Source organism: Labrus mixtus, chromosome 14 (assembly GCF_963584025.1).
Source record: "Labrus mixtus chromosome 14, fLabMix1.1, whole genome shotgun sequence".
NCBI lineage: Eukaryota > Metazoa > Chordata > Actinopteri > Labriformes > Labridae > Labrus > Labrus mixtus.
Genome location: NC_083625.1, coordinates 6,800,912 through 6,828,732, shown reverse-complemented (window position 1 = coordinate 6,828,732; position 27,821 = coordinate 6,800,912). Strand labels below are relative to the sequence as shown.

Sequence of the window (27,821 nt, the reverse complement as noted above, 5' to 3'; positions counted from 1 at the left end):
GTTCCTCAGGGCTCCATTCTGAGTCATCTACTGTTCACCATCTAGTTTCTAGTAATCAGCACCATCTAGTGATCAAAACTTCCTCGCAGGAGTTTTAAATGTGTTTCTTGCACTCGCTGTAGCTCAACTGCCATTTAAAAATACAGTTTTTACACAAAAAAAAGCTTCCCAAAAGCCACTTATTGATGTAGAGGTTATACTAAACCAATTTACTTTTACCATCACACACCTAACAGATCAAAAATGTGACAAACACTGCATTATACTTAATGTCAGACAGTTAGGTTTATGTATTATTAATGTGAAAAATTATAGATACCCCTCAGAAAGAGATTCTATGAACAAACCTATGACACTTTTAAGTATTTTTAAGTTATGATATGCCGAGGAATTGCAGGGTTTTTCTGTCTTACTACAGCCAATGCCCTCTTTCTAATCATTTAACCGTCCTCCTACAGCTGCATGTCCCTCATTCACTATCATTCTGCCAACAAAAAACAGAAGAGATGAGTTGTTATTGCACAGTTTTTTTTTATTGGACTCAAGATACAACAGTCTTCTATGATCCCATAAGAGCTCTACAATATATAAATTTTAAAACTCTAAAAACATTCTACCTCAAACATCACAGCAGAATAAACAGAACATTCATTGACCACTGTGCAAACACATGTACCGCAGATCAGCTGTATTCATGACAAGTATAATAAGATTATTTCTACATCTTAATGACAAGAGCTTTAAGCAGAGGCTTTCAACAGCTGAGTGAAAGAGCATGTTAGCATCACAATATTCATCACATCTCCAAAACAAAAAACAAGATGCTGGTTAAGTTTAACTGGATCAAGATGGTGATGGTGAACCTTAAAGGATGCCAAAACAAAATGCAAAATTAAGAGTAGGGAAAAACATGTTTTTTACAATATTTTTTAAATTTCTGATTAATTTCCATTTGATTCATCAGCCAGTTAAAGAAAGTGATGACGTCTTTATTTCTAGAGGGATACAGCGGCTCAATGAGCAATCCCAGAAAGAAAGACGGGCACAGACTCACATTTAAGAAGCTCTAACTTTGGAATTTGGACTCAAGAATTAGTTGATTTCAAGAAAGGCTGTTTAATGATTTTCGACTGAACTAATTTATCCTGGATACATTTATTTTTTAAGGGCACGGGAATTTATTGGATAATCTTCCCCATTTTCTATTTTTTAGGCCTGACTTTTTAACAATACATCAGTCATCCACTTACTGAATGATGACTTCAGATTACCATTTCTGGTGAGGCGTGTAGGTGCTTGAAACACTGGCAAAGGTCTAAAGATTAGATGTTTTCAGGGCAATTGAGTGCTTATTAAAATAGAATGATGAACCTTTCGATCAGAAACAGCACTCTGTCTATTATGTACATTCATGACAAAATAAATTAGAAGATTGAAAATGTAAGATAGGGTGATCATTTTCAACAAACCCAGAAAGTTTGAGAACTAAATAACACTAGTAAAAGACTGCATTTAAATATTCTAGCCTTTCTGAAAAACATTTTTTTACTCGTTTTAAACTGTAAACTTGAGCTTCATTGTCCACGTGTTCTCTTCCATGAAATCAGGTTGAGTTTTTCAATGAAGCAATACTTAAATAGAAGAAAATCTTAGAGCTGAAAAGATTTTAAGACACAACTAGCGTTAAACTGGTAGCACACGATGTGCTCCTCTCACATAATTACAGCCGTCACTGAACAATCTGACAAACGATGCATACATTCTGCTACAATTATTCACTGAAAGGCAATACGTTAAGTATATTCTAAAAGAATCAAAACACCACAAAACGAGTCTCTTTCAGACATTCATTATTGTAAAACTGTAAATTGAACACTTACAAACAGTAAAAAAAAAATGTTGTCAAGTCGACAATGATGATAATTATACAGCCATTTGAAAAAACAAAAATATTGCCCTTTTGTGGAATATTTAGTCTTCACTTCATCCTGTTGTCTGAAAGTGTCCACATTTCTAAATTTCATGTACGGATAGAAGAAAAGAAGATATATATGGAGATGGAAAAGCAGCATATTTTGCCAAACCAGACACACAGATACAGTTCATGTAGATGTGAGGACATAACGTGCTGGCTCTTTGCTGATCTGAGAGAGAGAGAGAAAATATTCCACCAAAGGAAACTTGTTCCATAAAACGTACAAGAAACAAAACAAACATCGACTGTTGTACCTAAACGTGAACTATTACTACAAACCTGCACTCGGAGTCATTAAAGTATGTGACACTCAAAGAAGAACATGATATATATTAGATTTCATAGTTAGAAGTTCTCTAAAAATACTGTAACACTAGTTAATCTCTTTACGTACATTAGCTGTACCAATACTTGCTCATAAACTGTGAGGCAAAATCATCAAAACAGAATCACCATGATGTGCATTTACTTATCAGTGTAGTCTAAAAGTCTTCTGACACACACACACACACACACACACACTGTCCTACAGCAGCTCACTTATCGCTGTTTTTCAGTGCTGCCTGCAACATTTGAATGAATGTAAATATCTCCACACTGACGCTAGGTCAGCTGGGATGTACATTCAAATACACGTAAGGCCAACAGACAGTGTTTATAATCTAACAACAGGCCAAAGCATGACATGGCAGAGTAAAGATTTGTCTTAACCAGTTCCATGTTTTTATTTTAAAATTGGCCTCTGAAACCATGGTAACAAGTAAATTACATATAAATATTTACAAAATTCACAAATCCATTATTAATTTGCTAAATCTGATGAACAGAACATTCTGTCTGGTCCGTGACTTAATCCCATTCTGAAGTTTATTTCCTTTATTCTGTAACATGGTGGTTATCTCTTTTTTTTTTTTTTTAACACTATGTCCCCTTGCTGAAAGTAATACCTGCTACTGTCTGCAGCCTGTGCATGCTGTGCTGTGCAGCTAGTGTTTCCAGAAACAAACAACACCGGTCCACTCCTAACAAACTGATAATGACGCTGTGGACACAAGGTGCAGGTTGGTTCAGGTGTTTGCAGGTTGTTAATGGAATCAACAAGAAAGAGGTCCCGTTATTACTTTGCGCTGCTGCAGCTGCTTTCAAAAGAAAAAGAAAAAGAAAGAAATAGTTGCGTCTGTGCTTTCGCTGCTTCCTGCCCCTGCAGCTCTTTCATCCCTCACTTATTCTCACTGCATGGTTTATTAAGAGGACATCTGATGTGCATAATCAATGTTTGTGAACAGGAAATAGGGAGTGTGTTTGCTTTTAGACATTTTAAAGTACAGAAACCCTGTATGTCAAAACCTATATTGGCTTATTGCTTTATCGTTTATTGAAAAAATTATGAAGCACAAGCGGTTGAGATCTGTAGCGTGCTAGCTACTTCGCTGGTGAGCTAACTAACTGGAGCTTTGGGCAAAAAAAAAGTTTCAAGAAAAAAAATCCTATCCAACATCATCGAATAAAACTGAAACAATAATATAATCTAAAGTGGTTATTGCATTAAAAGTGAAAAAAATTACAGTTAACAATTATTACTAGAGGGCTATAACTCTGAAACAATCGAGCTAATGAAGACCAGCTAGATTGTTTTTTTTAAAAGTCATATTTATGTTGTTGATGTCACTTCTAAATGCCATGTCATTTTATCTTTTAGCAGTCTGCTGCTTCTAACACGGCCCTGTATGGAATGGAGGGAAAAAAAGGTGCTATTGATAAAAGACTTGGCTTGAGTTTGTGTACAGCAGCACACTGGTGTCACTCTATTCTTTAGGCTTCATGAAAGAGGACTTGTTAAACAAAAAAGTGGGTACTGATGTGACGAGGGTGAACTGTGACGAAGGCTTCACATCTGCCCGAAGAAGATGGAGCAGAGCAGGAAGATGGCATAGAGAAACAAGAGACCCAGACCCAGCCGGCGATCCAGCTTCCAGTGGTTCAGATGAACACTCGTCACCTGAGAACAGAGAGACGGGAGGTGTGAGGAAGGGAATGTGACAACGCGGTGATAACATTTCTTTCGCGGTTAAAATTATTTACAGACATGAATCAACAACATTTGCAGGGCCATCACGTGCACAAAGATCCCGTTGGTTTCACATCTCTCTCATGATGCAGACGTCATCACCCCTTCCAAATCCCTCGCAGTAAATTTTCCTCATTCGTTTACTGCATTCTTATATCAGCTCACCCTGAATTTTTGCAGAAATCTTATCAGGATGCTGGCAGGAAAAAAGTCGGGACTAAGTCTGGGTGAAAATTGTTTCCGTTTGCATCCACACATTCAGCCCAGAGAGTGCAGTGCATGTATAAAAAGGTTACTGACTTATTATAAAAGTAGGAAGAGTGTGCTACCAAAACATTTCCACAGGAGTCAAGGAGCAACTTTAGTATTCATTTGGATTTGTGTGTCATAGATGTTGGTCCAATGTTCACTTTTATTTTTTGCCCTGAGCCTAATCTCTGGTTTAAAAGCTGCCAGGTGGTCTACAGTGACAGCTAGCTAGATGCTAACTTTAACAGTCGGCCATTTTGTTCTGCACATGTCAAGTTGTTTTTTTTTTTATCTTAAAACTACTTTCCTTACAGTCAGAAACACAGAAGCCAGCAGCAGGATGACAGAATACACCAGGCCCTTGTTATTTATCGAGACCTGCGGGTAGACAAAAAGAGAGCGGTGACTTAAAGTCTATGAAATTTAGACTTCGATAGCTTTCTCACACACATGCAAACATCAGCAAACCATTAAAAATCACACACAAAAGGGAGATTACGGAAGATAAAGTGTTAGCATACTGTGGATCCGTGGTCCACCACAAGGGTACGCAAAGCCCAGGGGAACCCTAAACCCAGCAGGATGTCAAAGATATTGCTGCCTATGGAGTTAGAAACTGCCATGTCCCCCATGCCTGAAAAGAGAGGGTAAAAAGTGAAGGAGGAATGCTGAATGCGCCTAAGCAAAGACAGAGAAGACAAAAGCCTTGAGTATAAGATTCAGAATAAAGCGCTGTACCTTGTCGAGCTACAATCAGACTTGCCATGCAGTCTGGCACGCTGGTCCCTGCAGCCAGGAAGGTTATGCCCATGATGTAGTCAGGGATGCCAAGTGTATAGCTGATAATGGTGACCTGAAACATTACACAGAAACGCAATGCATCAGGGTTAAAAAAAAAAAAAAGTCAGCTGTAGAGAGCCTTTTTAAAAAATCATTCACAACGTTCAGGAAGGGAGCATTTTAAGATTCCTTACCATCCACACCATGAGGTAGGAGAAGATGGCGATCCACAGGGTGGAGGCCGCGAAGGTGACCATGAACCAGCGGTGCCAGCGGGGCAGAATACAGTTAGGCACAGTGCAGTAGAGCAGGAGACCCAGAGGCCATGTGATCACCCACCTCACACGCGCACAGCAGCTTCCTGTGTGGAGTACAGATTTGATCAGGGCATCAACTCTTGTTGTATGCAGACGATGCATTTTTATAAATGACAGATCCCCAAAAAGTAATAACAAGAACGGTAACAGTAGGGAGGAGGAGTATCACAGGTTAATTCTACTCGCTGGTTCTTCCTCACCTGGTATACGCACTGGACTGAAAATACCATCTTCATCATCATCCTCTTTCTCTGCCTGGCTTTCCCCAACCCCAGGTTTGTCTCCTGACTCTGCGTCTCCCATCCCGTGTCCTCTGCCTCCGTTCTCCAGGCTGCAGGAGCCCGTCCTCTTCAGGCTGTTGCTCGTCGACCCGGCGCTGGCCTCGCCGTCCTGCTGGCTCTTTGACCTCTGGATCAACCTCTGTCTCTGTGGAAAGGAGGAAAGAGAGAGAGAGAAGTATTTCCAATATGGTGACGACAATGAGACATGTTAAGTCTGCGGTGTGTGATCTGTCATTTACCTCACTGATGAGCACGCGTCCTGCCATGGAGAGTCTGGTGCGGGGGGAGAAGTGAGGGGTGATCATGATGCGCAGGCCGGCCTCAGAAAACGACAACTTGTGGGGGTTGAGAATGAGAAGCTCGTCTACCATGACGACCGGAGGAGGATCCTGACCATTAGCTTGGCCTTTGAAAGGTGGAACACATGGACCATTAGATTTCTTTAACATAAGGCACAATTTAAAAAAAGAGGCACATGATCAGATATAAAACAGCATAGAAGAAAAGTTTACTCTACGTTCCTCTAACCTTTGTTGATGAGCACCATGGAGGTGTTGCAGGCGGAGGCATCCTCTCCCATCTTGTCGTCTCGGTGACCCTCTGACCCGTGGCAGCACGGCCTGGAGCTCCTGAGCTGACACATCACAAACGACCTTATCCGGGAGTTGAACCTGTGCGCAAACAGATCCATTTATTCTCACATCTGTACACAGTCAGACTTCTTCTGTACACTGTGCAGACATTGAAGAACTTACTTCATGATGATAATATAGATTCCATACATGGTCATGAGAAGTAAGGCCTCCCACCTGCATAGAAAGAAACATATTGTGTTAGTCAAGTTGAAAAGTTGGTGGTTGGACCAGAAGTGAACCACGATTAAAAAATAAAAACTACAAATTAGAAGAAAATATATCAAATGAAAATAAAACTTGGGGATCATATCATATGTAATGGGAACTGTTTTTATGGCAGGATAAGCGGTAAGAAAACAGAAAAGTCAGGACATTCAATTATCCTTTAAATGTTGTATTATCTGGAGAGAGCAGCAGCAGATGTGTTTCAGCGCAAAGCCTTCATCAGTGTACAGTAGGATAATAAGTAACAAATTGTTCTTCACGTGAAATCCATCAAAACAGAGTTCATAGTGAACTTCTTATCACTTAGTTATAAACATCTTTATTCAAAGCCGCTGTGATTATGAAACAGTTTTTTTTGTTTAATCAAAGTAAATTAAGGTCTGTTATTTCACATGACACACTTCTGTAGTCGTGTTTGAATCATAACTTTGTTTAAAGGTGAGTGGGTTATATTTGAAGGTGTCATAGACTCAGACTAATTTAAATTCTAATTCAAAACATTTGAATGAAAGAGCAGTTTGATATGCGCACCATGCATTTATACTGAACAAACCACACCCACACTGTCTTGATGGAGCCATTTTTAAATGTTATAGATCGAATCAGAATATTATTATTATGAACTTTAACTTAACTTTCTGATGTATTCATGAACATGAAAGGTTAAAGAGAAAAACTCCACATGTGAGACTAAGTTTAGCTTGATGCTGCGTCCCTTTATGAAAACTTTCCTCTACAGACCTCCTAATGAAACTCAAACTCAGCACTAAGATAACAAAAAAAAAGGCAAACAGAAACACCACTGTGTACTCCTGAAACACTCCAAGTTCATCAGCAGCTGTTCCTCTGAGCCCACACTGACCTCTACTGCACATGTGAAGACTGGATCCTCACATGTTCTGAGCGTGCAGTCATTGGAGGAGAAACAAACTCTTTGTATTCAAAGGAAGGAGTGAAATACGCCTGACATTGCTTGGCACACGATGATTCAATTAATAGACTCCCATATATCACCCAGGGATCCTCCTGCTAAAGCTGACATTAAGAACATGAATAAATCCACGCTTTCATTAAACGCACCGACACATACAACAATGGAGAGTCTTTTTTTTTTTACATTCAGGAGAGACAGCTGAGAAGCTACAGTAAGAGGGTGTTGAGAGCACTAAATGAGCCTGTTGCTACACTAAACACAAAAATAAACACACATGTCCACATCAACAGAGGCCCTAAGCCCCCCTGCATTCATTACATTTGCTGTGTTTAACTGTGATAACGAGTCATTTTCTCTAGTTTCTCAAGATCAGGACTTATTTATCTTGTATTCTCAGGATTGCAAAAGCACAAAACAAAAACAGGAATTGGCTGAATTTAACTCTTTAGTGTGGGCAATGGCAGCATGGTGGTCTGGCCTATCACATTATCCCACCTATGACAAGCCTTTTAATTTGTAGATCACCAGAAATCTACCACACCATCACAGAATAATATGATAAATGAGTCCAGAGATCATGAGAGAAACAAGTGGGGATCTCAAGGAGAAAGAAATAAATATACTTTTGGAGTAAACAAAACGTTTGGATGCATGTCTACTTAGGGCTTTTGTACAAATCAGTCCAAATGCCTCAAAGCACTGAATAATACATGTGGCTGCTACTAATGACCGGGACCTCCTCCAAACAAATGAAACACATCTAAATGTACCATGTTCCCTGTCACCTTGACTGACTGAAATTAGAATGAGGAATCAATCTCTTGATCGCGATGAGAGTAATGTTGAACTTGATGACTGCTACATGTTTAGGGTCGTAAAAGCAGGAATCTGCAGATGTGTGTCAGTATGAACACTAAATCAAATCTGCAGGGTTTCGATCTAAGATGAGCAAGGAGAAGTCGAAATGAAATGTTGTTTATGGGAATAATTAACCTATTAACTTAAATGTTGTACAGAAGCCCTAAGCAGACATGCATCCATACATTTTATTTACTCCTTTTTTTCCTGTGATAACGAGTCATTCTTGTTGTGTTGATTTCAGTGTGTTTTTCTCATCATTTCCCATTAGAATGGATTCCTTTTCTCACTATCTCGAGATAACAAAGCTTGTTTTCTGGAGATCTAGGCCAGAGATTATAGGCCAGGCCCAACATGCTGACGTTGCCTACACTTTGAGGTAAATTCAGCAGGATATGAAATAAAAAAAGTTGAGATCTACGGAAAACAACCAGAAATGTAAATAACAGAAAACAATAAAGCTTACATTATTGACTCAATTTTATTTTTTGCTTTTTTTAAACGTCTTTGTACTCACCAGACAACTATGGCATCATAGATAACCTAGAAAGAAACAAAGCAGATTCTTTAACAATGTAGGAGCCTTTAAAATCTTAATTGGGCTGATTATTTGGGTGAAAAGCATGCCATCTCACCATGATGAGAGCCAACACAGAGAGGATGTAGTAGGAGGAGTCTCTGAAAAGGGACCACCATGTCAGAACCACCGTCTGCAGAGAAAAGTTACAGGTGTCAGGGTTCAATTATCGAACAGAAACGGCTGCATGGGCGTGTTTCTTTAAGTTTCTCCTACCTGTCCAGCAAAGATCCCACTCAGGCCGATGATGACCAGGATGTTAAAGACAGCTGAGCCCACGATGGTACCAACTCCGACGTCCCCTTTAGTGATGAAGACACCTGAGGGAGAGGTGTAGAGGAAGTCAAGTTTGTGCGTTTAGAATCTGGCTTTGTTTTTGTTGTTTAAATGGGACTCAGTCTGTGGAGTGGGAGTCATTTCCTGTCTGTGTCTGTGGGCTCCTTTTTTATTTACTTTTCACATGCAAACTCAGAGAGAAACTCACATCAACTAGACCTGGATTTGGAGGCTCTAATCTCCAAGAAAATGCCTCAAATTCAGGAAATCCCTTCAAAGATTTAAAGTTACACTCTGCTGACATCTCCTGGTTGATTGTGGTACTGCAGACACTGAGAGAACTAGTTCAAATTCCAAATAAAGGTCGGAAAAAAAGTGAATCATTTGTTTTGGGCATGCTTCGCCAAAACTTCCACAACTGTCGCTTGGCCCTGATTGGCTCAGGCACTAACCAATGAGAGAGGTGAAAAGCTCTGGAGCAGAGCTTCCTGCAGCCATAAATGTCGCCCCGGCCACATCTTCACTGAGCTGCAGGTTCTGAAAAGGAAATCACAAAACCACCAGATTAAATTGATACTAAACCAATGATCTCTTCCACTGCTCTGAGTTCTGGTTGCTGCTGTTCCCTCACCTCAGATATTTTCTCGAGGGAGGGGACAAAGTAGTCGTCACAAACGATGGCCAGAGCGTAGAACATGTAGATGGCCTGGAGAGAACAAAGAAGAAGAAGAAGAAACACACATAAGAAAAACAGAAACACCCTGAATACATCAAATAAATGTTCCTTTAAACATATTTGGCTTCAGCTAAAAATAGTCATATCTCAGTGTGGTGAGTCGATGAAGTGTTTTCAGGTGATTGAGTGTGAAATACCCACGCATAGTACATGCAGTAACACTGCTCCCTTCTTTCTCTGCTCCTTGGTGAAAATGTCCTCTGGAAACTCGTGGATGGCTGCAGAGAAGATCGACAGAATGAAAAGCATGTCCCCAACCAAAACATACATTTTATATTATTTTCTATCAAACAGAGTAAAATTCTGCCAGCTGCAAGATCACATTTGCAAATGAGGCGTAAAAAAACAACAGCAAGAATTCAGGGAATAAGTTACATAAACTACATTTGTTCATCTTGATTATGAGTTCTGATGTTCAGTCTTGTTATTAGCATCTATTTACATCCATTCACTTCAAATTGATCATAAAGATACACAGAAAAAACACAATGGTTCAAACTTAGTGTAACCATGAGTGACTTTATTGGTGTCAGTAAACCCACAACATCATCATGGAGACACACTGGTTGTGTTGCAGTGAAGACTGAGACAGGAAGTGAAACTTGCAGCTGCTTCCTTCCTCGAGTTCAGAGATTTAAAAAAAAAACCAGATAATGCCGGCTCGGCCTCTCTGTATTCCCCTGCCGTTAGAACACAGAGCGTGGAGGAGACTGGGGTACATTGCCAATTTACAACTCTGAGCCCAGCCAATTCAAACTACAGGGGAGGGCGGAGCTATTAATAGCTCTTGTGCTGTGTGAGACAACAGTGGGTTGACATGCAGACAATGAGTACAGTCGTCGGCGTGCACGCTGCACCACGGCTGACTGCTATCTGAACACCAGGGTGCATGAATCAAGAGACGGTCTCATGTGAGCGGGGACGGGTGATAAAATCCTTGACTCTGAGGTGTTAGAGAGGAAGAAGAGACGGTCTCATGTGAGCGGGGACGGGAGGTAAAATCCTTGACTCTGAGGTGTTAGAGAGGAAGAAGAGAAGGTCACATGCGCCTGAGGAGGAGAAGAGCATTATTTGGCTATGTTCAGCTAGAAAATGTAAATGTTTGTCTCGTGTTTGTTTACACATTTGTGTCCATGCCAGAGAGCAGCACATGGTTTCGGATTGCCTTTCTGGATGTCTCGATGTGCTGCTTATTGTGCAACACTTTCAAGGCCTACATGTGAGTTTGTGAGACTTCTTTTCTCCTTTCAAACTCAGGAAAAGTCTTTTGTTTTGCTTATTTGATTCATATTCAATTTTCATCTGTTAGAGTAAATAATAAACAATTTACACATCAACTACACATCCCAAAAGATTCAGATGATTCATCAAGACGGAAAGAAAAAAAAAAACATGCATATTTCCACTCAAATACAACATGTTTACGATTTAAAAAATTCCACATCCACCATAAACAACTCATTTAGCATTCCTCTGTAATGAGTCAACTCGTTCTTTTTGGCCCACCAACTAAAACTTTACCATCAAAGACATCGTGTAGTTTCAACTGTAATTTCCTCGAGGCATTTCTATCCATCTGTTCACATTGCAATGACGGGAAAAAAGGATACACGACACAAAAAAGTATTTTTTTTTCAAACAGGGAAAAAAAAGGGAGTAAGAAAACAAAAAGATGTTCTTATTATTTTAATAGAAATGTAGTAAATTAAATATATGTAGGCATTAAAACTTTCTGTCCTCTTATCCCACAATAGATGCACCCTGAATGTGAAGATGGATGCTTTGAGGAGTTGCTCTGGTGAAGGCTGTTGCTATGGCGACCCTCTCCCTGGGGGCTTGCCTTTTTTTTTTTTTTCCATGGGTGGCAGAAGAAATCTGAAGGCAGGGGCGATTACATGAACAGTGAGAAAGGGGGGAGGTGAATATGTGTTTCCCATGGTTCATGAAAGATTAAAAAAAAAAAACAGACAGCAGCTCTGGACCTCAATGTCTAAAAATATTTATTTTTCCTTGCAAACCCTCAGGAGAGGTCTGAGAGAGTGAGGGGGGTTGGGGGGGGGGGTGACACAGAGACACACAGAGACAGAGGACGGGTTATCTGAAGGCTGCTGGACAGTAGGGATGACCAATTAATCTCAACTTGACTGTTATCTGAATTTATCACCATATATAAGAAACATGTTTTATGTTAACTCAAGCATGTCAACATGTGTACATTTACTTATGAGATGAAGGCCTTGACATAAAGGCTAAACTTGCATGCGATCTTGAGGAAGCCAGTTTGATCTAAGATAACTAATCAGCTTCCCTCAGATTAATAAACCAGTTTATTGGTAATTCAAAGTTTTGGGATTCATTTTGGATTCAGGAGAAACATGTTCCAAACACAGGTATTGTGTGAATCATTAAGATACATCAGAAATAAAAAAGTACAGCTTTTATACACCATTTAATTCTCCTTATAAACACTTCAGATCTTTATTTACAATATTGAACACTTTTATCACACATATATGTTCAGGCCTACTGGACAGATCTGTGATTTGCCAAACACCCTTATGTTGTCATTTCCTAACACAAGACCAGAAACTGAAACGCCCTCGTCAAAGATGATATAACATCTGCGACCACCTGAGTCCTCGTGGATTAGAGCCAGACGTGCCATCACCTTAGCAGAATGAGTAGTTCTGTGATCAGAGGTCGAGCAGAGAGGTCAGGACAGACGTGTGGTGACCCTGACAATAAAAGTGTCTGTATACTTAAAACCACCCTGTTCTGTCTTTTTACTGATAATATTAAAATAAACTCCTCCACAATAAAGCTGACGCTGACACTCACATGTGTGGAGTCTCTGATATATCTGGTGTCATAGATTATAAACTAAACTTTCACATTAAGGGGAGGACATGAGTCATCATTGCTTAAGGAGGCTGTGTGTTTAAATTCAAAACATAAATTATAAAGTTTAAGCACATGTCCTTTGGATTTCTGTATGTCAGTGTTTCCAAATAAAAATGATACATATAAAATGATTCACTCATCTTGTATTATTCTTTTACACGAGAAGTACTCCACAACATCACAAAGATCCATGTAATATATTTTGATTTTCTCATTAAATCCGGAGCACTTCTTTGATTAAAGAAGCTAAAGAAGCTTATCACTTATCGTGGTCATTATCTTCAGATATTGAAATCTTCCTTTATCCATCTAAACAACTTTTGAACTGGACATGATGTTGAAGATGTGAGGATGTGACGACTGATAGAGCGGTGGTGATTGAATCGATACCTTACAGTCCCAAATGTTTGATTCTGAGTGCCCATGTTTGTTTAGAGAGCGAATACGATAAATCTACAAATTAAAACGTCTAAAAATCTCCAACGTGTTCAGAACACTGGATCGCTGACCTCTATACAGACGATATGAACGAGAGAAGAGAGACTCCTTTCTCAGACTGACTAAACTGAGTCTGCTGAAAAAATACTAAACAGTTCTATCACTTTAAATATATAAAAAAAAAGATTGGACAGAGGGACAGTCCCCGGCTTGAAAAAATAAGCAGTTACAACGTGGAAAACTTGCTCATCATGTTTATGCTGAGCCGTTTGTTTAAATGTTGATTTTAGTTCAAATGATAAATAAATGGTCTGTCAGTCACACGGCTGTATCAGAAATCAGGACGCATTTGTTTTCCTTGTTTTCCTCGTGCATCATGAATTTACTTATCTTTTTTAATATCTTACACTTATTAATGGTTCTCCTTTGTTACATACTAATTGACTGATAATAAATAATAGATGTATAATCAGTGTAGAGGAAAATAATTGTGTGTGTGTGTGTGTGGTGGGGGGACTTACTCAAGAGATGGAAAAAAAAAAAAAAAAAGGACAACACTTGAACTCCACACTACTACAAAAGCCAGGAGGTTGATGTTAAAATAAGACACTGTTTGCCAAGAGGCCGGGTGTAACTCTTCCCTAATGCCTCTGCCTGTAGCCTCAACACACAGACTGTCCGCTGTATAAAACTTTATTAGCCTTTAGTTGAGTCCACGCCAACCTTTAAGGCAATGATAAAACACTTTTCCCTATTCAAACTGGAGCGAGGCTTTAAACAGTAACTGGTTTATGTTGGTCTTATTTTGATCATGTAGTAAAGAATGATAGCAGAAAGTAGTAAATGCAGTTTTTATTTTAAATCTGGAGCTGCACAGTTTAGATGTCAGATGTCAGATCTTTCATAAGTAAGTTTATTTGATCAGAGTCCAGATCAATAAATCCTGCTCAGCAGAAACTCTTTCAGAGAGCGTTAGAAGTGAAGTCTGCACTTAGGTACATGTTCTGATACGAGGGGCTGAGCTCTCGGAGAGTCGATCTGCTGGGGGGGTTCAGTGTGGCTGAATGAAGGGGCTAGTGGGCGGTGCAGAAAAATAGTATCGATCTGACAGTCAGTGGGGTTTCCTGGAGTCAAGCTGAGGTATCGACTGGAACGCTGAGGAAAGTCAAACTAACTAAACCATCATTGGGAGGGTCGAGCAAACACACACAAAAAACACACACACACACACACACACACACACGCATACATACACACTAATGCACACAGACCTCTGCAACAAGCGTGCATTTTTCATGAGGAATCAAAAAATAAATATTTCATCCAGGTGTGTAATGTAAATTCAATTATGCATTTGTTCTTTGATTTGCTTTCCTTTGACGCAGTTTGAATGCACGTGTGATGAAACAGCAGCAGGGCCTCAAACCGCTCGCCTATCAATAACAACACTACACATCGTGTCTTCACACACAACACAAGAAAAAAAACGCTGGACGTGTCGCTTCATCTGTCTTAAGAGTGTCCGTCGTCATGTCCATGAGCCCAGTGAGGGAGGAGGATTATAAATACAGACTCTTAACCTCTGACTTTTACCCCTTTTATGTGGAGTGAGCAATAGCCAACTTTACTCTGCTTCAAATTTTCCAAAACATGACTTGATGTTTTCTTTGCGCGACATCGACAATCTTGACCGGCCTGACAGAAGTCCCAAGACCGCACGAAGAAAGTTTCTGTCACAGAACCTGCCAGCTCCTCTTTCTTGATGCTTTCCCATAAATACCACAAAAATGGTTGCTGTGGAAAAATACTATTCTCAGCTGACCGTCCCGCCTGCCAAAATAAACAACATAACAAGCCCGGACGGCGACACACAGTATGAGCCTTTTACCTCATTTACATCACTTTGATTCATTTGCCCACCGCCATCACCACCCCGCCCCCCTCTTTTCTCTCCCCTCGGTCTATTTTTAGGCCTTCGTTTGCACTTTTAATGCTTGAAAGACAGAATTGACTGGGTTTCAAAATTTAGCATTCAGTTGCCTAGCAACAGCAGTCCCCGGAGGCAGGTCACACCGTCTCCATCTTGTTATGCAGTGTAGGGATGAAAAGAGGCAAAAGAGAGCCTGGGGCTGGATGTTACTGTGCAATCCTCAAGATAATATCCCACGGGGTCCGGGCCCGGCTCTTTAATCACACTACCGATTATGTAATCACTCTCAGGCAGCCTGCTGAGGGAGAGGGCGTCTCACCAGGTCAAGACTCACTGCTGGGTCTTACACTACCTGTCCAGTCTTTTTTTTCCCCCTACTACTCGTCTGGGGCCAATTACCGCAGTGAAGTATCCTGCCTGAGGTACGCTGGCGCCTTTGTCAGCTATAATGAGGGAGATCTGTTCGCAGAGGAACTCAATAAAAGGTTAAGTGTGTTATCAGGTAGGAAAACACAAACAGCTGTGTAGAGCACATGTAGCACTGCCAGAGAGAGAGAGAGAGAGAGAGACACAGAGTCTCATCCCAATTTTGTTAGGAAAACATTTCTAATGTAATATCACAGGAGAGGATGTGTTGACAGCTGGGTTGTTGTAACATATTCATTTATTGAAGGGCCAGATTTGTTGTTCCTGAAGTAGAACAAATGATTTATTTCTAATTGTACTGAGCTTTGAAGTTATTTTGAACTCGTGAAAGTTGCTTAAAGCCTGGTTCACACTGTGCGATTTATCCCCGATTGTAGAAAAGTCGGGGTGGCACGTCAGCTCCCACTGTACGACTGAATCGTTTACGACTGTGCGCTCGGTTGCGTCCTGCCGCTGGTCTCCATGGCTACATTCCGCCCCTTGTCTCTATGTGATTATATTGTAGTCACACACAACTTCTGCCGGACCCTTTTCATGACGTAATCGTCAAGATTTTAAATTCTAAATGTCAAACATGTTTGAAATAAATCGCGGCGTCCCCCGACGATCGCCGGGCTGATCGGGGACGTTAAGATTGGATCCTTGAGTCGGGAGAGACCCTGCGATTGTCGGGAAGGAAGAATCGGAGCTCAAATCGGCCCGATTATCCTGCAGTGTGAGCCAGGCTTAAGCCTATCAAAGAAGCAAACCCTGGTGGGCTGAGAAATGAAGCCAAAGCAAGCCGGTGACCACTTGAGTCGGACTCCGACAGCGAGTCAATTGCCATTAGACATCATTGTAAACAGGACAACTTAACAGCAGGTTTCAACATGTTTTCAGCCTGTTGTAAATGTTTTCTTTCGGTAATTTTGCAGTGAATTATTTCCGTACAGGGCGTTACATGATTTGTAATGATTTGGGGGCGGCAGTAGATCAGTCTGTAGGGACTTGGGTTGGGAACCAGAGGGTCACCGGCTCGAGTCCCAGCGCGGACCAAATATGGAAGTTGGTCTGGTAGCTGGAGAGGTGCCAGATCACCTCCTGAGCACTGCCGAGGTGCCCTTGAGCAAGGCACCGAACCCCCTCCCCACCACCAGCTCAGGAGCGCCCACTGTGGGCAGCTCCGTCACTCTGACATCTCTCCATTAGTGCGTGTCCACAGGATCCTGTTTGTGTGCATGTGTGTATATACTTCAGCCTGTGTGTGTGTTGCATGACTACAAAGTGTGAAAACTGAGATCAATAAAGGTTAATCTTCTTCTTCTTCTTCTTCTTCTTCTAAAGGTCTACCATTTAAAAGATATCTACGATTGAAAGTTCTCTCTAATAAAAGGTCTAATTTTAGAGACAAGTTGGACCTGCTAGCTGTCTGCTAGGTGTCATTGAACCTAGCCTTTATGATGTGTTTGACGTGTTGGGTGAACAATGGAGTTTTTTTTTAATGCAAATATGGGAGAATTATTGTAGCTTTCTATTCAGTTTATAAATTAACAGACCATCCAAGACGTTTGTACTTTAACCTCTTCTGTGCGTGAAATTAGTAGTGATGAAAGATACAACAGAAAACTCAAAGTACTTGGTCTATTTCGATTCTCTGATTTATTTCAATCAGTCAATGAAAGTCTGGAATGTTCTTAGCTTACCAAAGACTGGCTGTTTTGAGTTACTTTTTTTTCCTGAAGTGAGCCAGGGCAAAATAAATATCATTGTAAAAAAACAAAAATTCCAAATCGGTCAGTCCCTAATTTTTTCATGTACATGCTAAATCTGTATCCTGCTTCATTCAAACAGTCAGTTAAATCATTTGCTGCAGATCTTTGCTGTCCAAATAAAAAGAAGACTTTTCCGGCAGCATGCTGTTAATCACTTCACGTCTGACACCTCCTCCTACTAAGGCATTACAAGATGACATTAGATACATAATAAGTCTGCTTTCTCACGGTTTTGCCATCAGTATTAATTTCAGTCTGTTTCATAATGTCTAAAAAAAAAGAAGCTCCTCACAGAAGCTTTCCCTGCTGTGGCTAATGGAATATGTTTAAAAAGGCTTTCTTTTGTTTGCCAGTGTCATCTATTTCCACACGCACACATCCTTGAAAGATTTGAATAATTCATGATGTGTGTATATTATTAGTAGGCAGTACACCTCAGGTGGTATTTAGGAGTGTGGTTCTAATAGGCTATTTGCATGATTTATTATTCGCATAAGTGTATTTTCATACAATTCTGTGACATTACGCTTTAAGTTTTGTACTCAGACCTCAACAATAGCCATGTAGTTAGCATACTACACAGCCAATCACAGACAGCGTGACATTAACGCAGCACAAGAGTAAATGCAAATGACGTGAAGATGAAGCTCTTTACTCTGTCAGCTAGTCAAAGGATTCTTCATTGAGCAGCCTTGTTATTTCATACTGTGCTCTGTGTTATTCTCCCCACACAACAATAAAGAGATTTTTCCTCCCTGGTCTGAATTTTTTATAATAAAACTGTCAGCAGTGATGAATGCGGCTCATGTCAGCCATGCAGCTAATCAGGCCGAGAACCAGAGGAGCAGAGCGATGATTACGGCTTCTAGATTGTGCTCCATGTATTCGGTAACAATCACAAAGAGGAGTTTGAATCTTTTCAAACTAATCAAGGAGCGACCAGGAATCAGGACTCAAATTGATCGAATCAACTCTAAATCTCAGTGCAGCAGTGCACCTCTCATACATCCAGAAGATTGACACTGACTACTACACAACTTACACACTCTCCGTCCACATGACCTTTCAGTTCACCTGCAGGGGAGAGGCTGAAAACTGTACACAGTGCCACAGTGAAATAAAAAATAGATATTCTTCATCCAGGAAATGTCAGCTATTATAAAACACATTGATACTGAATCGTATTATATACAGTGATAAAGATGATATCCCTAACATTTAACTTTAAGGGTTATTTTGGACCACTGATTCTCAACTGTTCTGACCCACTTTTGAGCTGTGGAGCCGTTTGCAGTGGGTCGTGAATGTGTGCCTGGAGAAAAAAGTATTTTACGCACTTTTTATCATGTCTTTTTTTTTTTAAGTTTCTTGCTTCCGTCATGTGTTTTGTCTTGTCTTTAAACTTGTCTTTAAATAAATCTGAGTAGTTATATCAGATATCAGAGATTGGGATGCAATTTCTCATGGCGGAGTTGTTGGTGGATCCTGAGATTAGACGAGTTGAGAACCTCTGCTTTAGTGTGGGAGAATCTACCTGTTTGATTCAAGGACTGTAAAAAAAAAAAAAGACGGATGATATGAAAACTCCCCATAAATGAAGCTAAAGCATGTGGAGCTCCCACTTCTCACTGGCTGCAGTATTTGTCATTAGCTCCGCCTCCTCCACGTGAACAGATTGTACATGGCATGGGTTCCGACTCAATTCAATAAACATATACATTTACGTTTATACATTTTTTTTCAATCATGGTTGCTGTCTTCAAGAAGTTTAGTTTTAATTAGATGTTTGAGGTGTAAAATGCAAAGATTGACAGCTCTGTCGACCAATCTGTCTCCTGTGGTGAAAGAAAATATAACGAACACTAACACAAGTTATTGAACCTTCAATAACCGAGAACGTCTGCGAAAAAAACCAACAAAAGTATCTGCTCTCCTGTTCTGCCGACATGAGGAAGTCGTATTTTTTGTTTAGAGGGAGGGGCAGGACGCCAGTCGATCCCTACTGCGCAGACTCTGTCTCCATAATGACATCGTCAGCATGTCAGCGCCATATGCTGTCGGCTTCACTTTTGTTTAAAGAAAGGAGGTGGTGACACATTGTCCATCTTTATATATCGTCAATGGTTTGGTCAAAAAAAAAAAGAACAAGAAAAAGGCATCCATCCAGGTAAAGACGATTGACTCACCTGCTCTGGGCTGATCCAGGCTCTGGTTTTCTGACGTCTCCTGCATCAGCCTGCGAGTCCATCGCAGCGTCCCATCGTTCACGCCTGGCTGAAACCCAGAAGACTTCGCCTCTGTACCAAAACAACATCAGAGTCAGTTTAATGCAGAACCAGTCCAGTTAGATACACTCATGGCATCTCAACAATATCTACAGAGTTGAAAGTAAATGTCAGAATTGCTGACATTTAGCTGAAGTGAATCCCCAAATACTTAAATTATTCAAACATCAAAATGTCAAACATGACCTAGAACCAGTTTCTAAACAGCCAGACTTTGCTCCTCTCCTTTGTCTAATAAAAGTAAACTGGACTTCTTCTGGTTGTACATTGTCAGACGAAAACACAACATTTGAAGACATGGCATTGGTATGTTTACCAGCTTTCACTGAAGAATAAATTAGTGTTAAGAAAATATACCAAAATATATTAAAGGCTTTATATGCGATTTTTTGATCCAGCAGATGTCGCCCTTGAGCACCAGCATGAAACCAAAACAACTCGTGGTGCATTGTTGTGTTAGCATGCTAATGCTAGCGATCTTTATTATGCTCGTATCTTCACACTGCATGTCAATTTACCTGAAATGAGCGTGATCTAGAAACACAGTTAAGCAGTGAGTACAGTATGTTATTCTTCTTTTCTCTAGTCCCTCAATTAAACAACTTTTATTCGCGAGGGGAGGAGTCAGCCGTCGTCCCGGCGATTTAAACAAACTGAAGATGACTCGGAAAACTCTGAAAACATCACAGACAGTGGGACTCGGGTGTTACACCCATTGTAGACAGTCATGACTCACAGAGTCATTTTCAGAGGATATACTTGATTTATATTATATTTAAGTGTGAAAAATCGCATATTAAGCCTTAAAGTACTGAACTATTCATCACTGCCAAGGTTGTGTTTAAAAAAGCTGTGATGGTTCAACCAATAGTGTTGAATCCTTTATAAATAACACAAAGTAAAAGGATGAACTGGTGATTTTAATGTCCTTTATGATCGTTGCTTCATAAAGAACTCAAATCATGGCTGTACTTTGGTGTCAAATGACTTTTTGTTGATCAGAGAATCTATTTCAGCCTGGACGAGTCTGCAAAGGAAAATAAACAGTCTCAGAAAACAAAAAAAAAGAGACCTACTTACTAAGATACCCCACATCTCAATGTGATAGTCTGGGTTTCATATTACAAACTATTCACTTGTCCTAAGAAAATCTTCCTCCCATTGTTGCCACATTTTTCACATGCAGTAATTGTCTCCAGAGTTATTCTTGACCCAGCAGACTGAGGCTTCATGTTTCTGGCACGGGGAGATAGCAGCTTGTTCTGTAATGCTTGTCCATGCTGCCGTCAGCTGTCCTGAGCCATCAGCACACACATCTTTATGGTGTTTATTTCGGCTCGGGATTTCATTCCTTGATAGCTAATCTCTCCGCGGGTATCAGTTTTTACAGCTTTACTACAGAAGCAGCCGAGGAAAAGTCCCCACAGATAGATCTGTCTCATCATCTCTGTGACAGAAGAAAGAAAAATACAGATAAACTCCCAAACCACCCACAGAGATTGTTGCACTAAGTGCGGGGAAGATAGTGAGGCGGTTATTACGCTTTGTACTTCACACCGTCCTTTTATTTGAGAGGCAGCTTGGTGTCTGATGCATTTGGTGATTGTCAGGCGCTGTAGTGTCCCTTTGTACATTACAGCTCAATGAGCTCATTTCACAAGGGCAGCAGTTCGTGGCTGAGAGGAGACGTGAAGGCTTTCATGTCGAGGCATCAAGAGGAGCTCCACTCATTGGAAATTCAAAGAGGATTCAGAAGAGACAGTTCTTTCACACCTTCGACTGGGAGATGGCTCCTGAATGCAAACAAAATCAGGTCGCATTTGAAAAGGGAAGCAAAAACTATGTTCTGCTTAAATTGTATTATTTTAAGATTCATAGTTCACGAACACAATTTTTTTTTCCACCTCTTTAAAAATTTAAAGACTGAATGGTAAATCTGTATAAACTGACTAACCATAAGCTTTGGCTTCATATATAAGAACATGATTGTAGTTAAGAGTTCCTACACCAAGACCAGAGAGTGTCAAGACCCAGACGAAACCAAGGCTTTAAGGTTCTGAGCTCTATACCGCATTTGATATGAAAGATTCACGTCTAGGTTACAAACATTTAAAATTGTAGACGAGCCACGTTACATTGCATGAGCAATTTAGTGATTTCTGAAAAGTCTTGCTGCTGACCAGTCTCAAAATAAAATCCTGAGTCCTCTGCATCTGGATCAGGTAAAAGCAAATAGAGACAAGACCAAGACTATTAAAAAAAAAAAAAAAAAAAAAAAAGGGCTCATTGGTGTCTGACGAGGAAGTATGAGGCTCAACGATGGCGATTGCCATATTTGAAATGCTGACTCTAACTGACTTCAAGCTGAGTGAAAAGCAGCCAAAGAGGTGGAGTTGAGGCAGGCCGAATGAATGCCTTAGTTGCTAAAACACATCCATCTATTTCATCATCCAGCAAGAATATTCCAAACAACAGGAACAAAGATGACAGTTTGAGATCAGTAACAAGATTTAGATAAAGTGACGTCTAGTCTCCTGGCAAACCTACAACACTCCCTCCTGTCAGTCAAATCAGCCACGCCCCTTATTATGCCTAATTATGATTACCTATGAGCCTCGTTATAATAAAAACAGACCTTTTTCTTTTAATTATCCCCTGTAGTTTTAGCCAATTATGAAATGTGCCATGGAGAAAAAAACTGTTTTTTGTACCGGTCTGGCGGGCGTTGGGAGTCCTAAGCCCCCTGCAGTAACAGATGTGATGTCACTCAGGCTTCATCATTAAGTCTATGAATCAGACTTTATTCCTGCTTTTAAAAATGAGTATTTTAAAATGGGCTCTAATGGGGATTCTTCAGCTTTTGGAGTTAGCCTCTAGTGAACACTTGAGGAACTGCTGTTTCATGCACTTGTTCATTGGCTTCATTTCGTAACACCAGAAGTCACAGCTTGGACAAAACATAAAAAGACTGCTTCAATAACAAAGAGGTGATCAAGTCTTTATTCAATCGATGACTTCATATCTTCCAGTGTGTCTGGTTCAGGGGCAGCTTACACTCAACAGTGTTTCCAAAAGACAGTGTTCAGCTGAGAGCCTGAACAAAAGTCACCGTCAGTGAGCCTGGTTGTCTCTTTTTCTTCAATGTCAGACTTCATGACAGTGTATAAGGCAAGATGGTTTAGCTCTACTAGAATGTGTTTTATTAAACAGAAAGATCACAACCACACAGATTCTCCATGCACTGAGTACGACTTTCTTCACCCGCACCTTTGACGAGAAGTTACGTATAACTTTGGTGATTCATTGTCTTTAAACTAACTTTATTGTTCCACTGATTGTTCCACCAGATAAGAGCGTCTGCTACAGGCCCTGAATGTAAATATAGAGGAAATAGGTTACAGAAGGATCAGTGACGACAGCTGACGAAACATGAGATGTAGTGTTTGTATGAAAATATTTTAATCCTGCTGCCACATTCCTCAACATAAACAAACTGGCCCATTGCATAAAGGAGTGTGCATACCAGTATGTCGTTATTCATCTCTCCACACATCAGAATTATATAATTATATAACATAAACTTTGGAAGCCCTCCATGCTGACGATTTGTGCGTCAGATTCTTGGGATGTTTAGTCATCATTTTTTAAGCCAGAAGGAAAACAAAATCCCATTAAAAAATGGGCAACACATGGTGTGAAAAATCACTAAACGTCCTCACTTCTCCCACCATCACAGACCCAATCTGTATTTCTAAAGGCCGGGAGGAAAAGAATTGTCAAAAGTCCAAACCCTCAAACTATCATCTGTTCCATTCAGCAAAGTCAAACCACAGTTGCCTCCGTCACAGCAGAAACAAGACATTTGATCCCGTCAATCAAATATCGACTGGACAGACCGGCTTCCTGCGCTCTTACCCCAAACAGATTCACCGCCACACAGCGAGACTGCAGTCAGTGGTAGTAAATATCGTTGAATGAAATCCTCTTTCTTTGGTGTTTATTAAGGCGAGCACAGCTGCACCTGAAACCTGAGTCTTTTATTTCGTATGTCAGAAACCTTCTGAGCTAAATTTCAATTCACATAACTAATGTGATCTTAAATGGTGTCGAGGAATCTAAAAGCTCAGATCAGGATACTGTAAATCAGACATCAGAGTTTCCCCCCCCCCGATACAAATGAAATACAATTCAATATTGACTGAAGTTTGATTATGGTTGTTCTGATGATTTAAGTAATAAAAGGAGGACACACAATTCATCTTCATCACTCGCTCCTGACCCTTCCTTAAGCCTTATTCAGACTGCCATTTCAAGGTGGGATATTTACGTCACTGTGACGTTTCCTCTTCAGTCTGGATGTCGCAGAGGAGAAGAAGTGATCCCCCCTGTGTACCGTCTTCAGAGGTAGTAACAAAAGGTGTTACAGAGGAAAGACGGTATCATCGGAGCCACAGGGGAAGCACTGTGTGTTTGTGCACGGCGGGCTGTGTGTGTATGTGGAGCTCCCTTCATTTCCTCTTTTTGGAATACCTTCTATAGCTCAAATAAATTAACAAAACATCGATCAAACACTGAAACGTTTACTTTAAAAACACTATTTATGCAACTAACATGTGACTTGGGGCGGCAGTAGCTCAGTCTGTAGAGACTTGGGTTGGGAATTGGAGGGTCGCCGGTTCAGGTCCCGGCACGGACCAAGTCTGGAAATTGGTCTGGTAGCTGGAGAGGTGCCAGATCACCTCCTGAGCACTGCCGAGGTGCCCTTGAGCAAGGCACCGAACCCCAAAACTGCTCTGGAGCGCTTGCTTTGGGCAGCCCCCCCTCACTCAGAGACCTCTCCATAGGATCCTGTGTGTGTATTTCAGCCTATGTTTGTGTAGCATGTTCATTAGACAGGGTGTAAAAAAAACAGATTAATAAATTATTGTTTTTTCATTTGTGCAATATTGCTTCCAGCTCATTCATGTCTTTGGTTGGTTCCCCACTCGAATGCGTCAAAGAAAGCTAGCCTGTTCAATTTCCACAAAAAAGTGACTTCAAAGCTTCTATAAGCATTTTTATTCAAATAAAAAGACCAGACTACTTGTTTGGGAAAAGGTTAATTTGGTGACAACTTTGTCACTCACATGCTAGTTTTCCTTCAGGTTATCCAGCCTACAACTTCAGAGTCACGCACTCAACACTCTCACAGCCTTGTTTCTTGTCATAACAGGTGATAGCTGCAGTGGAACAAAGGTCTGATAACCTGACTGTATGCAGCCTTACCAAAGGGAAAAAAAAGAGAGGGAAACTAAGTAAACGACTAGCTAGCTAATGTAGCAGTGCATTAGAAGCTAACTAAGGGAAGGTAATGTGTACCTGTAGGTCGATTTAGTGAATAGAGACAAACATTTCCCTTAAATAAAATCAAACTGAGTTAAGAGAGGGGGAATAACAGTTGTGCTAACATTGCTCTGCGCTTGTTGAATATGTAAATAGGCCTACCCAACACAAATGCTATATATTTGAAAAACATAACGCCATCTCATTTCCTCTGTCTCAGACCCCCCAAAAGGTGTTATAGCTGGTCCAGCATCTGCTACACGATTTTTGAAAAGGCCATTTATCCAAAATTGGATACAAAACACACAAACTTCCCAATCTTTTATCAGTAAACTTCAGGGAAATCAGCGAGCTGTTTAGACATACACTACAGGGATTTTCTCGTCTGTCAGCTTTTATCAACACTGCTGTTTTCACGTGCTTGAAAAAATACAAAGAGCAGCTATCTCTGATGAATTCTTGGCTTTGACGTCCCCAATCAGAAAAAGGAAACATCGGTCAGGTTTCGACAACATTAATATGCTTAATTCATTAACTGTGCTATCAGTTTCGCTGTCATGTTGGTCGTCTGAGTTTCTCATACTTCTTATTGTCTACAGTTATATTTGTTGCCTCTGCGTAGTTTTCTTCTTAGAAATTGTTGTTTTTATAACTTTTGCTAATTTTCCAATACCCAATCCAATGATTTTTTGTTTTGTTTTTACAAACACAACTATTTGGATCGCCGACTGAGCGTTGGATCCACACATCCATAAAAGGTTCTCCAAGCAGTGGTTTCAGAATGGTACGGTATGTTTTATTTACCAAGTGTTTTGACAGTAACCTGCCGGTTACAAACAGCAGACCACATGCTTTGCCTTGTGCTTTTATGTGATTCAGTCCGAGCTGGCCTTTCAAATATCCTCTTTTGGTCGATTGCACACTCATATTTTAAAGGTGAAGTATAAATATTAATGAAAGGGCTCGTTCTCCAGGACACTCTGCAATGAGTACGAGGATAAAACCCTCAATCAAACCCACTCCAGAAAGAACAATGTTCACATATCATTAAAACACACATGCATGGAGTGCAGAGAAAGACATAATTGGCGCTGAGGCCGCTGATGAGTGTGTGACAATGTGTGACCAATCTTACAAAGCTGATGACAGAATAAAGAGCTGGAGGGAGGGATTGGATGTCAGGTGAACTACTGCTGCTGATATAAGAGGCATTTAACGTCATACAAAATAATAACCTTATTCTGGTCTTTGATGGATACTGGTGCAGGTGAATTTGAAAGAAAGAAGAGGCGAGTTTGTGCACATGAAGTGCAATTATGTAATGAATTCTTTGAAGTTCACACCACATGACCTTTTATGGATGCATTGTATTCAAAGTGTCAATTTAAAAAAAAAAAGTGTAATCTACTCTGAGGGCTGATTCAATTCAAGGGAAAACCTAGCGCCAGGCTGTCAATTCAACACGTCCCAAAAATGAATCTTTATCCTTCCCATTGAAGAGTATTTCTGGTGAAATACCCGTCGAATTCCTGTTAAATCTGGACTAACCTGTAACTGAACTTATTCCCAGCCAGTGATTGGATTTATACTTGCCAAGGTTTGAATGTGTCTGCTTTATGTAATCAACAACCTGTCACCTCCCTGCAGTGTGAGCACGAGGACAGAAGCTGGGAAATGGTGAGCAGAACAATGAACTGGATTAAAATATTTAGAATCAGAGCGTCAGCTGTCATACAGGCAAACAGAACTATGTGGTAAAGATTTTGCCTGATACATTATTTAAACATTATTTTTACTCGACATGTGCATTCTTTCCCACCTGATGTTAAATGTCATTTCAGGCAAACACATTTGTATGGATAAAGTCAAAACCTTTCTGTTGTAATATTTGAACCCTTCTTCACGATATCTATATTTAGATCAAGTGATCAGAGGGGAGGTATGTCAGATCTTTGCTCAAAATGAAGAAAAAAATAACATTACACGCCCAATAAACATGGTTATGCAACATTTACTAACACCATATGTTGCTTTTTTTTTTCAATGAGTTTTATATACAATTTTTAGAAAATGTCAATACCAGTTAAATCTATCAAAAACGTTTTATTCTAACTCAGGAAATCAAACGTAGCATCTCAATTTTAAGAATTGCTCTAGATTTCTGTTTTTCATGTTTCTTCTGTGTGTATGTGGGATACCTTCATTAACCTACATTGCAGCAGTGATTTATAAGCTGTTGTGTATTGTAGGCTACTACTAAGTTTTCACAAATATATTTGGAATTCAGTTGCCAACACCTATTTCATATTGCCCATAGGTATATAACTGTTGTGCATGCACGCTTGCACACGGACGCGCTATATTAAGGTCTCACCTGGTGCTTGGATGACCTGAGTGAGCCAAATGACAGCGAGCAGCCCGACTCCACAGCAGCAGAACCGCTGGAAGGGCCGCCGGTTCCTCGCTGCTGCTCTCATTCCTCAGCCGGCCGCATTTCCATCTGTTGCTCTCTTCTTGACACTTGTTTCACACTTCTCTCTCTCTCTCTCTCTCTCTCTCTGCTAGCAGCTCCGAACAGACCAAACAAGCGACTTCACTTCCAAGTTGTGTCAAAAAAAGAAAAGAAATCCCCGCAAAGACCAGCCCGGTTTTCCCCCCACACTCCGGAATCAGCGCAGACGCTGAGCTGCTTCACTCCGACAACCCTCGGGGTCGCACATAGCAAGAGTACGCGTAAATAAAGCTCTCTGCGTTGTGCACAGCCTGAAAGGTCGACAGCAGATCCCACAGTGAGCTACAGCAACAGGAGGCGACATGCTCTGTGCTCCGTGTGTGCCTCCACTCTCTCTTTAGCTCT

At 40.5% G+C, this 27,821-nt stretch overlaps 1 protein-coding gene across 2 annotated transcripts; it reads right to left on the bottom strand.

Moving 5' to 3' along the window:
• Window positions 1-511: 511 nt before the first annotated feature.
• LOC132987794 (sodium/potassium/calcium exchanger 3) lies at window positions 512-27,821 on the bottom strand. 2 transcript variants are annotated; one of them, XM_061054703.1, is made up of 17 exons: window positions 27,339-27,819; window positions 19,544-19,654; window positions 10,053-10,129; window positions 9,807-9,881; window positions 9,628-9,712; window positions 9,116-9,219; window positions 8,958-9,032; window positions 8,840-8,865; window positions 6,426-6,479; window positions 6,199-6,341; window positions 5,910-6,076; window positions 5,590-5,815; window positions 5,267-5,433; window positions 5,031-5,145; window positions 4,814-4,926; window positions 4,605-4,670; window positions 512-3,974 (listed from the first exon to the last, which is right to left on the bottom strand). In XM_061054703.1, exons 1-17 carry the CDS (start codon window positions 27,439-27,441, stop codon window positions 3,864-3,866), a joined length of 1,818 nt encoding a protein of 605 aa, XP_060910686.1. In that variant the 5' UTR covers window positions 27,442-27,819; the 3' UTR covers window positions 512-3,863. The 2 variants fall into 2 exon arrangements, 1 of the variants encoding a protein (XP_060910686.1); XR_009675753.1 differs by lacking the exon at window positions 4,814-4,926 and having other exon boundaries at window positions 27,339-27,821.

What these genes read in the sequence shown, in the direction of transcription:
- LOC132987794 (XM_061054703.1), bottom strand. Translation starts at nt 27,441, where the DNA reads ATGAGAGCAGCAGCGAGGAACCGGCGGCCCTTCCAGCGGTTCTGCTGC. An exon ending in TCAGGTCATCCAAGCACCAG is followed by an intron (nt 19,655 to 27,338) that starts GTGAGACCTTAA and finishes GTTTTGGTACAG; the next exon opens with AGGCGAAGTCTTCTGGGTTT. An exon ending in CCTACCTCATGGTGTGGATG is followed by an intron (nt 5,146 to 5,266) that starts GTAAGGAATCTT and finishes GTAATGTTTCAG; the next exon opens with GTCACCATTATCAGCTATAC.